At 37.3% G+C, this 15,781-nt stretch overlaps 1 protein-coding gene across 5 annotated transcripts in view; it reads left to right on the top strand.

Moving 5' to 3' along the window:
• il1rapl1a (interleukin 1 receptor accessory protein-like 1a) overlaps positions 1 to 15,781 on the top strand; it is a 111,589-nt gene that overhangs the window by 83,666 nt on the left and 12,142 nt on the right. For all 5 annotated transcript variants that reach the window (XR_013798423.1, XR_013798424.1, XM_079619407.1 and 2 more), the window contains exon 7: positions 5,527 to 5,601. Coding sequence is in view for 3 of the 5 variants with exons in the window: in XM_079619407.1 (XP_079475533.1) it covers positions 5,527 to 5,601 (75 nt within the window). In the remaining 2 variants the exon portion in view is untranslated. The remainder of the gene's footprint in view (positions 1 to 5,526; positions 5,602 to 15,781) is intronic.

Below are 15,781 nucleotides of genomic sequence, written 5' to 3'. Positions count from 1 at the left end.
GGACAGACTAATTACAAAGTAAATTATTCGCCCACTCAGACGACATCTTTTTCTGTCAGGTTAACATCAAAATAGACTTTAAATGATGATCTATGAATGAGACTGTTTTAGGGACTTATCTCTGTTATATTAAAGCTGCACCTCCGTGTGCGATCATTATGAAACCCTTGTGTTCACAGAGAATTTGTTGGCCGATGATCCAAAATGAAGATGACCGTTAATAATAATAGCCAAACAACATTTAGTAGTAACAAAATAGAAAGGTCAAAAGAACAGCATTTTTATGAAATAGAATAGAATATTTTATAAGTATTTTTCATTTTGAACCGTAGTGTATATCAATGATCAAATAATTTATTATAATTTTTTTCTTTTTTATCATATATTATTAATGATAATGATAATAATTCATATTAATATTAATATTGCCTCACTCCAAGTATCTAAAAAAGAATACAATTTAAGTGTGCGTGTGTGAGTGTACAGTGGCCCTCAAAACTTTCGACACTTAAAGCCATACTATGACACAACGATTTATGAATGTTATGAATGTCTTATTTTTGCTATTACTTTCAATCAGCTGATTGCAATATCATTTTAATGGAGCTGTGGAGTCAGTTCCCATCAATTTCACACAGATCTGCTCTAGTGATGCTGTGTCCCATTCAATTCGTAAAATCAGAATGTCCAGAATGTGCCTGGGAAAGTACAATAGAGCAGCACTCGAATTCAGACTTCCAACTTGGAAACGTGCATATAATGCATAGACGTTTATACATTTTTAAGCATGTCCAGTTACCTTTTGAGGCTACATACGTGTATTCGAGCATTTTGCGAGAGTTTGAATGTGCTTGCGTGCGTGCGTGCGTGCGTGCTTGCGTGCGTGCGTGCGTGCGTGCTTGCGTGTGTGTGTGTGTTTGTGTGCGTGCGTGCGTGCGTGTGCATGTGTGTGTGTTGGTGAAAAAGAGTTGTGAACCTCAGAGGGATCCTGCGCTATCACACCTCTCCTACTCGCAGTCTGTCAATATATCAGTCTCAAACTCCGTGAACTCATCTCACACACAGAAGCTACTCTACGGATGTGTGTGAGTGTGTGTGAAAGAGGACGATAACACACAAACAGAGCATGGAGGAATTTAAAAGCGGACTGATTCTTGTATTTTTTTCTGGATTGTAGCTTCCCCCCTGCTGAGTGTAACCAGTCTCCCCACCGTGCTGGCTTGAGTGTTTTTATTTCTCTCCTCTTCTGCATCACGCTATCCTTCCGTCACACTCATCCCTTGCTTCTAAGCCAACCCACATTTCCACTCTATCGCTCTCTTTTCATCTCTCTCTGTGTTCTTCTCTCTCAGGGACGGATTCACTAAACAGTTGCGCCTTTTTTGCATCCAGTATTTTAATGCAAAAAAAAGCTGCTTATTCACTAACTATCACAATCATGTTTAACTATTTTGTTGCTTTTTAGTGCAAAGACCTCCTTTATATCTAAATTCAGCACCGATTTTGTGGAAGTTAGTGAATTGGGCGCTCAAACAATGCAGACAGTGTTCGCAAATAAATGGTGCTGTCAGTGGCCGCAATTCAATCTTAGTGAATTCTCCTCTCTGTCTTTTTACTTTAAGACATGGAGACGATAGCATCTTCATATTGAGGGTGTTTGTCATGGTTGTGGGTTCGAGTCGTGGTAACACTACATTGCTCATTGCTTAGATTAGCTGTGTAATTGTTCTACCAGACAGCAAGCAATTTGTATGGTGACTCATCCTCTCTCTCTTTCTCGCCTTCTCTCTTTTCTCTCGTCCTCTCAATCTCTGCATGTCCTCAAGCTGCGTTTAAAGCATGTTATGATAGTTACAGTCTTGACAGGCTCATTAAAGACTCTCATATTCTCAAAAACAAATTATTTTAAAGGAATAGTTCACCCTTAAATTAAAAATGAGCTTTCATCATTTTCTCACCCCCATGTTGTTTCAAACTCATATGACGGACTTTCTTCCATGGAACACAAAGGGATTATTCTGAAGGTTGCGCTGGATCCATTTTCCATGCAGTTACATTGAAGGTCACAAGCTTAAGTAAAGTACCATAAAAGTGGTCTATAAGACTCGTGAGCTGTATTACAACTCTTCTGAAGTCATTTGTTGGCTATGTGAAGAAGAAACAAGCCAAAATCGACGTTGTAATTCACTTCACCTTATAAACCACTGAAACCGGTCATAAGCTTTATTCGGACGGTAATAGTTTACCCCCCACCACCCACATAAAAATTCACAGCTGAATTACCGACCGTTTTTTGACAAATACCAAGGTTGTGTGGTCATTTATTTGCTGTCCAAAAGCCACATATCTAGCTTTAGGCTACTAAAATAAATAAATCTGTTGTAAATCCATTTTGACCACTGCGTGTTAAAAGTAGCCTACTTTTATTTCTGAATTTATTTTACTAGTCGACCCAGTAGATGGGTCAAAACTAAGGGGTTTCATTGACTTATTTCTGCTAAATAATTTACATATTTTTAAAATGTCTATTATCTATTATCCCTTTACAACAAGTCTAAATGTGTTTACGGGATAGTTAACCCAAAAATGGGTGTCAATTTTGTCATTATAAACAACTTGAGGGTGAGTAAGTAGGCTAACAGGGCTCGGCAATAAGGACTGCCCCATGGCCCGGGGCCATTGTGAACGACACTCGTAACAAGTTGACGGAACTGTCACTTGCCCGATCGGGCCAGTGGTGTAGGGGTGTGCGATATCGTCTATGATATTCTAATTGTTGATTTAACGATCTGACATTGTCAAGTATGTCCCTCTCATTACAAAAACCAAACAAATACACACCTATTGAGTGCACGCACACACTACGTGATGTAAATTAGTCTGGGTAGATTAGACTAGAGCGCGTGCACATTACGGCGTGATTTAGTCAATCAAAATGCATTTAGAATGCCCCCAGATTCAAAAATGCCGTTTTTCTCCAAATATCAGCATGATTACAAATGTGACATTGATTTTATACAATGTACAGTTTAATAAAAAATTAAGTTCATATTAAAGGGGTGGTATAAAGTATTTGATGTCCCCAGAGTGTGTATGTGAAGTTTTAGCTCAAAATACTGATATAAATACAGATATTTTTATATAGCATGTTTAAATTGCCACTTTTTGAGGGTGAGCAAAAACGCACCATTTTGTGTCTGTCCCTTTAAATGCAAACGAGCTGCAGCTCACGGAACTGGGGGCGGAGCTTCAACGGCTTGTGTTCTTTAACCTCACAAAGACATGCACTGAAAATTTCCAAAACTTTTAGCCTTTTATGTTCAAACCGGAGTCAGAAAGATGGAGAGACTCAAGAAGAAGTGACAACATATAGAATGCAACAGGATATTTCTGAATGGTTAGTTGATGAATTTATGTTGCTGATGTGGAGTTAACTATCTTTTAGTCATTGAATAGCATATTATGTCATGACAATCTATAAATAGTCTTTCAGGGGCGGGGTTTATGTAAATTCTAGGGTTGGTGATGTCACTAACTCGGGAGGAATGTCGTGTTGTCCATACCAGCCGTTTGTTCTAGTCCTTAAAAAACTATTTGTTTAAAAGCAAATATCTTCCTTTGCTTTAAACTTTGAGCATTGTAACTTTGCAGATGATGTTTATGCTCAAACAGCAACATTACAAACTAACTAAAGGTAGAAAAGTGAAGTGATAATCAACCACCCCTTTAAGTGACTTACATTTTAGAAATCAAATCGCCTGTTTCGTTCTATTCCGCCAACGAAAAATAGTTCCAAACTAAATCCACAGCACTGTTTTGCGTCTCTGAGCAACACACGGCGGTGTATCTTTACTAAATGAATCAGCTTTTCTAACAAATCAGCTGAATCAATTATTCAATGACTCACTCATTAAGACACTAAAAAGCTTCCTTAACGAATGAAGCAGCCGTTTAAATGAATCGGTTGAATCTCAATGACTCACTCATTAACAGTGACTTGCTTCCACCTCCTGGCCGGTTTAATTTGACATTTAAAGTATCTTTTCATTTTTTAAATAATTTCAAATAACAGTATTTAATGTTTTATATGTTCAAAACATTATTTATGCATCTGCTCTTCAGATTAACTTTAATAAAGGTTGATCTAAAGTTATATTACATTAGATTACAATTTCTCCACCTGAAAATCTCCTTGTTTAATCCTACATCAAAAACCTGAAAAGCACCGTTTATTTAATTTATATGTTTGGTCTGTTGTATTTATTTGTGCTATTGCTCGTAATTTGATAATTTTTCCCATTTTATTACTTACTGTTTAAATGAGTTAATCTAGTAGCTTTTTGTGTCATAACCTTATGTATTATGGTTACATGTATCAAAAATAACGAGAACAATACTAGGCTTGTTTTATAGGCGCATTTTCTTTTCTTTTACTTTTTTTTGTTGTGGGGCCAGTTAAAATTTTGGCAGGGCAAGTTAAAATTTTAACCACTGGCCCGACCGGGAGGATTTTTTCTTCTTTTAAGGAAGAAAAAATCATTAGCATTGAGCCCTGAAGTAATGACAAAATATTCATGTTTTGGGTGAACTATTCCTTTAATATATTAAATTATCCAAAATTAAGCACCAGATGACAATTTTTTTTTTTTTTTTTTTTTTTTTTTTTTTCAGCATAAAACTAAATTATGTACACCGTTACCATGATACTGGTTTTCTCATAATGTGATTTAAGTCACATCATCTTACTGTTCTAATGTGTCCATTTCCCTTATAACTTTAGCAGGGGAATGTGCTGCATGGGTCAACAGTGAGATGTGTATATTCTGGAAGCATAATTCATTAATTTGCTGTTTGCTATCCGTCAGTCACCCGGAATAATCCGTCGGGAGGGGCCAGTGCGCTTTCCTCCGCCGAGTGAAAATTGGATTTTGGATGAGCGATCGCGCGGCTTAAACTTCCACCAGCTCGCTGTCTATTAAGTGCACCCCCCACGTCACGCACACACACACACTCACAGCCCAGAACCAATCTGGAGCTGCGACAAACACACAAATATACATCCTCGAGTTTTAAGAGTTACATAAAGCCGAATGCAAACGCACACGTATGCAGTGGCATGGTGCGTGTAGTATTACCTACAGCAATCCTGTGCTTGGGAAAGCTGAACAAACACAGTCAGCATAATCACCAGAGAGAAAGACACGTACACACCTCTGACTCGAAGGAAATGAGCTGGAATTTGGAGCATCATGCCCACATGGGGAGAGGAAGATATGGGGAGAGAGAGGGATGTGGGGAGGATTGATTTTTAGGTGGGGTGGGGGTGGGGGTGGGGTTGGGAGTCAAAAAGAACAGAAACGAGAGAACTGGGGAGACCAAAACAATTCTCGCTGAGATGTTGATGGCGAGATGCTGGAGTTTACTCATCCAATCACGAACGTGTGGGCAGAGAGAGGGAGAGAGTGTGTGCTTCATCAGAGGTGCTTGATGTCACTTAGTAAAAATAACGCTCTGTGTCTGTTTCAGCTCCTCTGACTGAAGAGCCCCCCAGGATTCTGTTTCCCTCTGAAAACAAGCTTCTCGCCATGGATGTGCAGCTCGGTAAGAACAGCTTCCGTGTGTGTGTGTGTGTGTGTGTGTGTGTGTGTGTGTGTGTGTGTTGGGGGGGTTGTTCGCAAAGGCATGTGCTATTTTTGAAAGAACATAGTATGTAATATGTACACTGTGCACAGTATGCAAATTTTCTGAATGCATGGTTACCCGAATGACCTACTGCATTTGTAAAAATATGCAGCATAGAACCAGAGCACATTGCGTGGAATATTGTATCCCATGATGCATTGCACTTGACTTGACCTTTTATTTCCAGGGTGACAAAAGAACTGGAGGCGATATCAATCATGGTTTTTCACGATTTGTCTGGTTGATTCATTTTTTTTGATGGATCTGCCAAAAATTTTGCACAAACCTGGATTACAAATAAACAAAAATAACGATTTGTTTCCGAGATGCTGACTGGAATGCTTGCTGAATTAAACATTCAACCAAATTCAAACAGTTGCGCCATTTTAGCCAAAGTGTTTCTGAATGAAACGCTGCGTCTGCTTGTCACATCACTCACTTCTCAAAATAACCAGGGCATCTTGAGGGGGCACCAGTGACGCATGGTGCTTCTGCTTCTGTCAAGTGCTATACACTTTATCAGTGTACTCTACCATTCAAAAGTTTGGGGCCTGTAATATTTTTTAATTGTTTTGGAAAGAAGTCTCTTATGCACCATGGCTGCATTTATTTGATCAAATATACAGTAAAAATGGTAATATTGCAATTAAAGTGTTAAATAGCAGTTTTCTGTTTTAATATATTTTAAAATGTAATTTATCCCTGTGATGGAAAAGCTAAATGTTCAGCATCATTACTCCTGTTGTCAGTGTCACATGATCCTTCAGAAATCATTCTAATATGCTCAAGAAACATTTCTTATTTTTTAAATTATTCTTAACATTTCTTATTATTACATGTTAAAAACATTTGTGCTGCTTAAAGGTTTTGAGGAAACAGTGTTACAATTCTTTTTAGGATTTTTTGATGAATGTAAAGATTAAAAGAACAGCATTTATTTTAAATAGAAATACAGATATTGTAACATTACAAATGTATTTTCTGTCACTTTTAAGCATCCTTGCTAAATTAAAGTATTAATTTATTTCACACAAAAAAACTCACTGACCCCAAACATTTAAATGGTAGTGTATATAATGCATAGTTTGATATATACTATTTTTACAAAATCAGTTTGCATCAAATAATGTTTTGTTTGGCACATTGTCACAATGCAGAAAGCTGGCAGTATATTGAATACTACCTTAAAAATGTTTGTGAACACTTTCTACTGATCATGGCAGCAGTTAATTAATTAAATAATTATGAAATTATCTAGAAGAGCGTTATAACCAGGCACATATCCAGGTGTTTGGTGCAGTTGAGTGCATTTTTGGCATTTAAAAAAAAAAGCGAGTTGCTCTACAGTCCCAGCAAAATAACCCTTAATTGCTGTTCTCTGCTGCACCCTTCACAACTTGAACTCAATTTTTGCTGATGGAAATGTGCACAGGACAATTGAAGTGATGCTACTGAATCAGGTGCCAAAGCAATAGCAGAAAGTGCATGCAAATAGTGGGGCACAATTCATTTTTAATCCATGAATTTTCCATTTAATGTGGTGTGCTGTTTCCACATACTATCATTTTTAAATAGGCTACTGTCAGTATGCAATATACTGCGGAGTAAGCCGTACAGACAGTAGAATTCCATTCCCAACACAGCCGGTGAGGTTTTTGTATTTGCATTGTGTTTGTGCAAGCAATTGTGTAAGTAAAACTGAGAGAGATTGTAATGGATTTACTCACAAAAACACAAGCAAAACAATTTCAACAAATGTGTGATCTGTTTCTGTTATTGAAAAGACGTCAAACTGTTACTAAAGGAGACTCATCGAGAATGTTTAAACTCATGCCATGCACAGTTATGCACTGTGTGTGTGTGTGTGTGTGTGTGTGTGTGTGTGTGTGTGTGTGTGTGTGTGTGTGTGTGTGTGTGTGTGTGTGTGTTGACGTTTGAGAATGGAGTTCCCCTGCTAGACAGATAGCTGCTATAGTCAGCATTATGATGCTATGTTGTTTACGCTCTGAATGGAAGTCGTTCTCATAAATGCAAATCCTCTATGCTAATTATCTGCTGTTGTCTCCCAACAATAGCCGCTCCATATGGTGCCGAAACATTCACTGGGCCTTCTTTTGAATTTCACTATATGTGTGTGTGTTGATCCGAGCTCCTTGTGCATGTTAACACACGCATACCATCCGTTTTAATATATGTAATGGACAGAGATTTGCTTGTACGCGCATGTGCGCTAGTCTGTTAGCGTGTGCATTGAACTGAACTGTGTGTGTGTGTGTGTGGTGGATGGAGCCGCGTCTGTCTGTTTGGCGTAGGCTCTGGATCCAGGCATGTTGGAAACAGGAGCAGATTGGAACATATTGTGGCAGAGCTGACCATGTTCTGCCTTCAGAATGAGCAGAGAGAGCAGGACACCACTCATCGACTGGAGACACACTGACCACATGATGAGTAATTTTGAGGCTTAGACGTGTGTGCATTGTGGGCAGCTTAGCAGTATAATAGAAACCATCTGAGTCGAACTTTGTCGTGTTGTGATTGTGAATGTTGTTGTTTTTGAAACCGTTCAGTTTCATCTCTCTCTTTTCTCAGCTCAATTTCGATTCAATTGAAATCTACATTTTCTATATCCTTTGTTGCATTATGGGAACTTTTAGAAATTTTCATTTAAATAGTTACAGTTGTAGTAAATTGTACAGTTGTAGTTGTAATTAATATTAAATCATTGTTCAGTCAATTTTAATGTCGTCTTGGACTTGTAATGACACCTAGTGGCGAGGATGTCGCATCACGCGAAGGTTTTCAGTTACCGATGTATGCACTTTTTTTCAGTCAGCCACGATTAATTTATTCTATAAGCGAAAGTATACAATAATTTGAATATAACATATTTTTTTACGCTGATCATGTGATTTCAACAAGGGCGTCAGAGACTTCAGTGTAAACGGCCACTGCTGTGATTGGCTAACATCTTGCATATGAAATAAGTATTAGCTACATGTCGAACTCTTTCGAAAACGTTTACTATTTTTTGATGGAGAAAAGTGTTGATTACAGCATTATATTTCGATTTACTCCTGTTGCATGAAAGGTTGCAGCGATGAGCATTGTAGACGATGACAGACTGTCTGTTGAGCGGCTCGATTTCTGCACTCAGTCACGAATGATTTCATCATAACTAACAGTTCAAACATGATGTAAATATATGAGTGTAGACAGCATCATTGATTATAACAGGAGTTTTAGCCAGAGATTTACTGATACATAAATGGCAATAAATTATTTTTGGACAAAGAACGACTTACTTGAACCATTAGTTATCAGAAAACACTACCCAGACTAGGCATTAGAAGTAACACGGTAACTTACATGTTATGGCATTACTGTCGAGTCCATAGCTTACAGTAAAAGGCTGTTAGCAAAGCCTGCGCTAAAATTGCTTATTACCAAAAAATCCACAGTGAAATTTACTAAACAAAAACAAAAATCCAGTGATCCAGTATCTCTCCTCTCATCTCATTAACGTGTCAGTGGGCGGGGCCAAAGATGTGATGATGTAGAAGTAGGCATTGGTTTTCTTCTGCAGAGGCGGTCTTTCGTCGCACTATTACATCATAATGTGACAAAATCCGAAACAAGTCATTTTCAGAGCTTGTTTTCAATAAAAGCTGTTTTTGGACGAAAAAAGTAGGTTTTGAAACGTACAGGATGTTTTCACAGTACAATGACCTCTTTCATGTCAAAACATCAAGGAAAATGTTATTTCTCAATTCATGACCCCTTTAAAACGAACCAGTAAATACATACTCAGAATCTCAAATGTGTGGCGTACAGATGTAAGGTGCAGGTGACATCTAATGAAAGAAATTTAGTGACAGATGGAAATGAGAGAGAGCGATTTTCAAGGAAAGAAGAGTATTAAAGAGCGAGTGAGGAGGTTCTGGGAGATGGAGACAGAATTCTGAGCTGGTGGAAGAATATTTAATGCTTTTAGAACGTTTCATGAGGGAATCACTCCTCGCTGAGCACTTCCTGCAGAAATCTTATTGGACACGCACAAATACAGACACACACACACACATGCAAACTTACACACACAGTTTTATAAGTATATTGCAGGTAAGAGGATATTGCTGGTCTAATACTAGTTATTTCCAGCATTTGTTGATGCCACTGTGTAATACTATGTGATATGTATGATGTATATGGCCATTACTTTGCTATAAACATGCTTATTATGAGAGATGAGCTATCGAAATCATTTTTCATGCTCCCTGCCATAGACGCGGAACAGATGATGATGTGAGATGATGGGATGATGGGATGATGAGTGAAGGATAGAGAGAGACGGATAGAGTGTGCTGTGTGTGAAACCATCACATCCAACATTATTAATGACAACAGGAGTACTCACACACACCTATGTGTGCGCACACACACAAAAGCAAAACTCCAAAATCGCAAACAAACGAAGAAAGGGGGGGAAACCGAGACCGAAAGAGACTGGGCTGATTCACATTTAACATGGAAAGAGGGGAAAAAAGGTGACCTTTCTTCCTCTCTCTTTGCAGTCAGCCAAGCTGAACAGATATAAAGGAACAAATACAGGAAAGACTTAAATATCTGTCTGTGTTTTATACATTGCTTTGGACTGATGAGAGTTTATCTTAACCCTCATGTTCTGTTTGGGGTCCCTAGGGCTCGACAAATGTACCAATAAACATTGAAGTATCAGGGTGAAACACCATTGCTTGTTCTAATCTTATGAGATCTGATTATAAACAAAATTTCAGCTTGATAACATGCATCAACCGTCTTTTATGAAAAATTGCTTCATTACTTTTGTTTGGAGTCTCAGAGAACCCAGATACAAACCATTAATAAATGCAATGAATTTTCACATGCTAACATTTTTGTTTTTACTGGTGTACACTCCTGTCAGTTGTTTATTTGAATTCTTTCATTCTATTTTTTCAAAAATGTTTTTAAAGAGGTCAAATCGACATTGAAACAATTTGCTAAATACATTTCTGGAAAAAGTGTAGGGAAAAAAGCTTTTTATATATGTGTGTACTGGGTTGAGATTAGGGTAGACTTATTGAATTGTTAATTTTATAACTACTACTATTATTGATGGTTATGGGTCAATGACATGACATGCATATTTTGTCCAAGTTCATGATTTCCTTTTAATATAATTTGATAAAATGACGTATCACTTATTCTATAACTTAACCTATTTAGTTTGAATTCATTTTCAGTACATTCAAATAATAAATATTATTTTAGGTACCAATTTTTTTATTTTAAAACCCCAAAATGCCAGGCGGAGCAACCATCCGCATAAATGAACCGGCTAAAAAGACTATTTAATAATAGGACATTTCTTTTTTTTTTTTTTATAAATAACAGTAGTTCTAAAGTTGTTGAGATAATTAAAAAACTTTTATCTGGGAATTTGTATATTCCTAAATGTCAGAATGGCACAAATGCAAACATGGGTATTTTTTTATGAATTGACAAAGTAATAACAATAAGATAATGCAGCATCCAAAGGACCCCAATTGACTCTTGTGGCAAAGAGAAAAGGTTTGTAGATCTCTCTCAAATTCTGATCAAAATAGATACTTTCAAGTGTGGGTAGTAGGTTGGTACACTTAAATAATTTGTTATATGTAATTTAAAAAAAATCCAGTATTCAGCATATTCCCTGTCAACTATGTAAATTCTTGATTTAAACGAACAAATAGAGACCCCGACATGACTGTAAAGCTTTTTGGGTGTACAGTACATATGAAAAGCGCAATATAAATGCCTCATTCATTCATTCAAATAATAGGTAAAAGTGAACAAATGGCTGAAAAAGATTGTGAATCGTTATTGTATTGAATGCATTTACTGGTATAATTGTATGATTATTTTTCTGTATTTAAAAGTCAAATAAGATGCTAAAGATACTAAATCAGCCACTAGAATACAATAATTATGAATTAATATGAATAAAATAAAAATGTGTTAGGCACTGACACTGTAAATGTTACTTTACTAACATGTCACAATCAAATTATATAGAATGTATATATTTAAATAATATATATATTTGTTTAAAAACATTGTTCCTGACTCAAAAATATGCATTACATCAATTTTGAAAGGATTTTTAAAATCTACCCTTTTTTAAGATTTATTTGTCATTAACCCTTATTTATGTGAGTCATGGGGTTTTTTTGTGTAAAAAAAAAACTTAATTTCAAATGAACATGAGGGTTAACTAAACATAATTTAACTTGATTTAAATGTATTCGCTGTGTGCCTTTGCTTTGCTTCCTCACAGATGGCACAAAACACACACAGAGAAACACAGACGTACGTTAACGCAGAAGTGGGGAGGATTTGTGCAGAGGTATTCAGAGAACTCTTCTTAATATTAATCACCCTTGCCCAAAATAATACAGTTGTTGCTTAGCAACCATCGGGAGATGAGGGCATTTCTCTAAATAAACATCTAAATTTATTATTGGGTAAGATTGGCCACTGATATCCTTAAAGGAACAGTACAAAAGCAGTGAATATGTGCAAAAGCTGTTTCTCTGCTGTTAGGATGTTGGGCTAAATAGCCTGGAACCAGATTTTGTGGTTTACAAGCCCATTTTCAGCTATCTGGCCACAGCTGTGGATTAAATGATGAATTAAATGATTATTTTTGTGCCATTTCTTGTTAATTTAAATCTAATCTTTGTTTAATAAACATTTGTATGTAATGCGCAGTAGGCAAATGAGGGATCGTAACAGCCAATGAGCAGCAGCGTAGTTATCCGCTTCACATTTTTGAGCACATACATTTTCAGCTTAATTTGAGGAAGAGAGAGAGAGCGAGCACAAAAGAGGAATGACTTGACCGAGAAGTCGCGTTATCTCTATTCTGAAGTGTTCAGTCCAATCCAGAGTCCTTTGTCACACATTTTTGGCCCACAAGGCCATGGTTTCTAATCATGCGTATGACCCTGATAGAGCCGCCATGACCTTTCATGCACTACCAATTTTTGGTATGCCCTTTTAAAGGAGAGTTCACCCAAAATTCTGTGATCATTAACTGACCCTCCATGTCATTCCAAACCCATATGTCTTTCATTCCGAGAGATTTAGCTTAATATCTGAGAAAAATGTTTCAAATTACAATTAGGAAGAAAGCTGTAGGACCTGAAGGATGTAGTGCAAGTCTATTTGCAAGGAATTTAGCAAAGTTTGCCCCAATGTGATCCATGTCAGTTGGCTAATAAGCAGGGCTTTTACTAACTGAAATCGCATTGTTATAGGAATGTAATGAATAATTGTGTTTTATTTCAGTGTAATGTATATTTCATATTGTAACTGTAAGGTGTTACGTTAGGATTTGGGTGTATGAATTTATTTAAAGTGCCCCTATTGTGCTATTTCAAAGGTTCTTAATGTTGTTATGGAGGTCTCCTGCAATAGGTTTGCAAGCATCGAATTCAGCCGCTCTAAACCCCTCCTTTCCGAGAGCTTCCTCTGCTCTGAGTGGTCAGACGGCTCAGTCTGTTGTGATTGGTCTACTGCTTACAGGGCGTGTCAGAAACAAAACGGCCATTACCATAACTGAATTTCAGCTCCGGAGGCTTCTTCAGAGCTTGTATAAACAGTAACAATGGCGTCGGTTTTACCATATCATATCCAGTCCTTCATTCTTTGGAAGTGCGAAAACAGCATCTTCTAGTTGTTACAAACCCGTAGATATGTTACAGAAGAGAAACTTGAATGGTTTACGATTCTTTCTTATAGGAGACAATAACTTTATTTGAGTGCACTTTGATGCATGAAATGTAATATTCGGGGGGAAAGTATAATTGGGGCACTTAAATTTTTTTATAATTGTGAGCTGATAAGCAAGATACATTTCTTACTTAGTCTGACAAATTGCAGTCTTGTGTTGGTTTTAATTGGTTATTTTGTTTTATTTATTTATTTGTTTGTTAGTAATAATAACTAATAATTAAATTTGCCATTGTTTGTGAGGTTCATAGCATTGAATCCTGTATATTTCACTTTGTGTTTGGGTAATTTCCAGTTTCAGAATCATTCTGGTCAGACGGAGAGAAATAAATGCTGGTTGGTCATATATGTCGTCTCTAGACAATATCTTCCTTTCTAAGTGGGCTGGTCCTGTCCAGAATAACAGCAAAATGGACACAGGTTTTATGTAGATAGTCAAAAGTCTCTCATGTGGCCGAGGAGAAAATGGCATGGGTGTTTGAGGCATTCATAACCAATCATTCAGTTCTTGCACACAACAAATACAGAGTCATTTCACTTTCTACTTGAATCTGTCTCTGCACCTCTCTTTGATTCTTAACCCTTGACACAATATCCTCTGCGTCTCTCTATATTGTTTGATCTCTGTCCTTCACTTTAATAAGAAGAAATCCTTTCATCTGACATTCCACAACACCCGGCCTACCTTCTGCTGAGGTTTAGTTTCAGGCGTAGCTTAAACCATACATAAACCTCCTGTCAGTCTGTTAACAGACTCTTACTCACCTGCATTCAGAAAAGAGGAGTATTAAACACAAACACATTCACACACACTTGCACGTGTCAAACACAGAGCATTTCACAGTCAGTCATCTACAAACTGTTAGGAGTTACACATACTTGAACAAACTGTCATTTTTATTTATTTTCCCAGCTTGAGCTCGAAGAATAATCAGATCAAATCATATTTGCAGCCCAAAAAAACACCTCATTTGTGTCCATCCTGGCAGTTTGTCAGATATCCAGGGTTTATTATCTTTCCTTTTGGGGATTTGAGCGCACAGACCTCATTGCTGGCTCTTAGAAGCTGAAAGAAACTGAAGAGAATGTGAATCCTATTAAATACAAATAGTAAAAGATACAGTACCTTTAAAAGAATAGTTAACCCAACAATCACTTACAATGTCATTCCAAACCTCTCTATATCTATTTCTGAAAGGTCATGTGACACTGAAGACTGCAGTAATGGCTTTGCCATAATAGGAATAAATTACATTTTAAACTAGAAAACAGTTATTTTAGATTGTTGATATTACTGTATTGGTTTTTTTTTCAATGCAGCCCTGGTGAGCATAAGAGACTTCTTTCCCAAACATTAAAAAGTATTACCCGCTTATGAATGGTATATATGTGTATAATATATATATAAAAAAAAAATTTGTCAGAATATATGGCTACTTTTGCTAACCAGCCAAACCTTGAACCTTGTTTAAAGGCAAACTGAATTGGTTCTCACATTTGAATATTGAATTGACTATCCTATTGACTCCTCAGTCCATCCTAATGTGATTTAATCTCCAAAACTGCCTACCACAGTTAATCAGCCTTGTGCTATAGTCACATACCAACAGGAAGTCATGTGACGCGTGCGATTTCCACACATGATCTCCCAGGGGTCTGACGGAGTTTGATCCCGCTGTCAGCGGAAGAAAGCTGTACAGCGAGAGAGAGAGAGAGAGAGAGAGAGAATGCTGAGAGAGAAGAATAGAAGCAGTGGGTTGAATACGTAAGGGCCTGCTGACGTGTTGATATATCTGGATTTAGATTTATTTGGAGATTGAAACAGATCCTCTGGAGAAATGCCGCCTGTGTGAGGGGGAGGGGACACATATGTGTCAGTGTGTGTGCTTTTGGACCATTTTAAACCCTCTAGAATAGTTAGTGCTGAAATCGAATGTGTGTGTGAGTCTGTGATTTATAATAGAAAACTTTTTCTTTGTTCACGAATCTCCCTTTACAATTCAAATGTGCTCACAGCTCTAAAAAATGGATTAAACTGCACTAATTGTCTTTTCTCTCTCATTTGCACACTCTTTCAGTGTCAGACACACACGCTGTAACATCGGTGAGAGAGGTGCTGAGGCAGGGTCTCTATTATGACATCAGAAAGAAAGGATGAGAGGAGGACTGGGAGTATGAAAGGATCTGCGGAGGAGTACCTGTTCACAAAGCCCTATTCTATACAGATAATTAAAGTCTTACATGTCCCCGTTGGGTTGCACTGCTGAGGAACAAATCAGCTGAAGAATTGGAGGAGGGGAGAAAAAAGATG

The sequence above is a fragment of the Phoxinus phoxinus genome (assembly GCF_949152265.1).
Source record: "Phoxinus phoxinus genome assembly, chromosome: 7".
Taxonomy (NCBI): domain Eukaryota; kingdom Metazoa; phylum Chordata; class Actinopteri; order Cypriniformes; family Leuciscidae; genus Phoxinus; species Phoxinus phoxinus.
The sequence above is the reverse complement of the archived record's forward strand: the minus strand, read 5'-3'. Positions and strand labels throughout refer to the sequence as shown.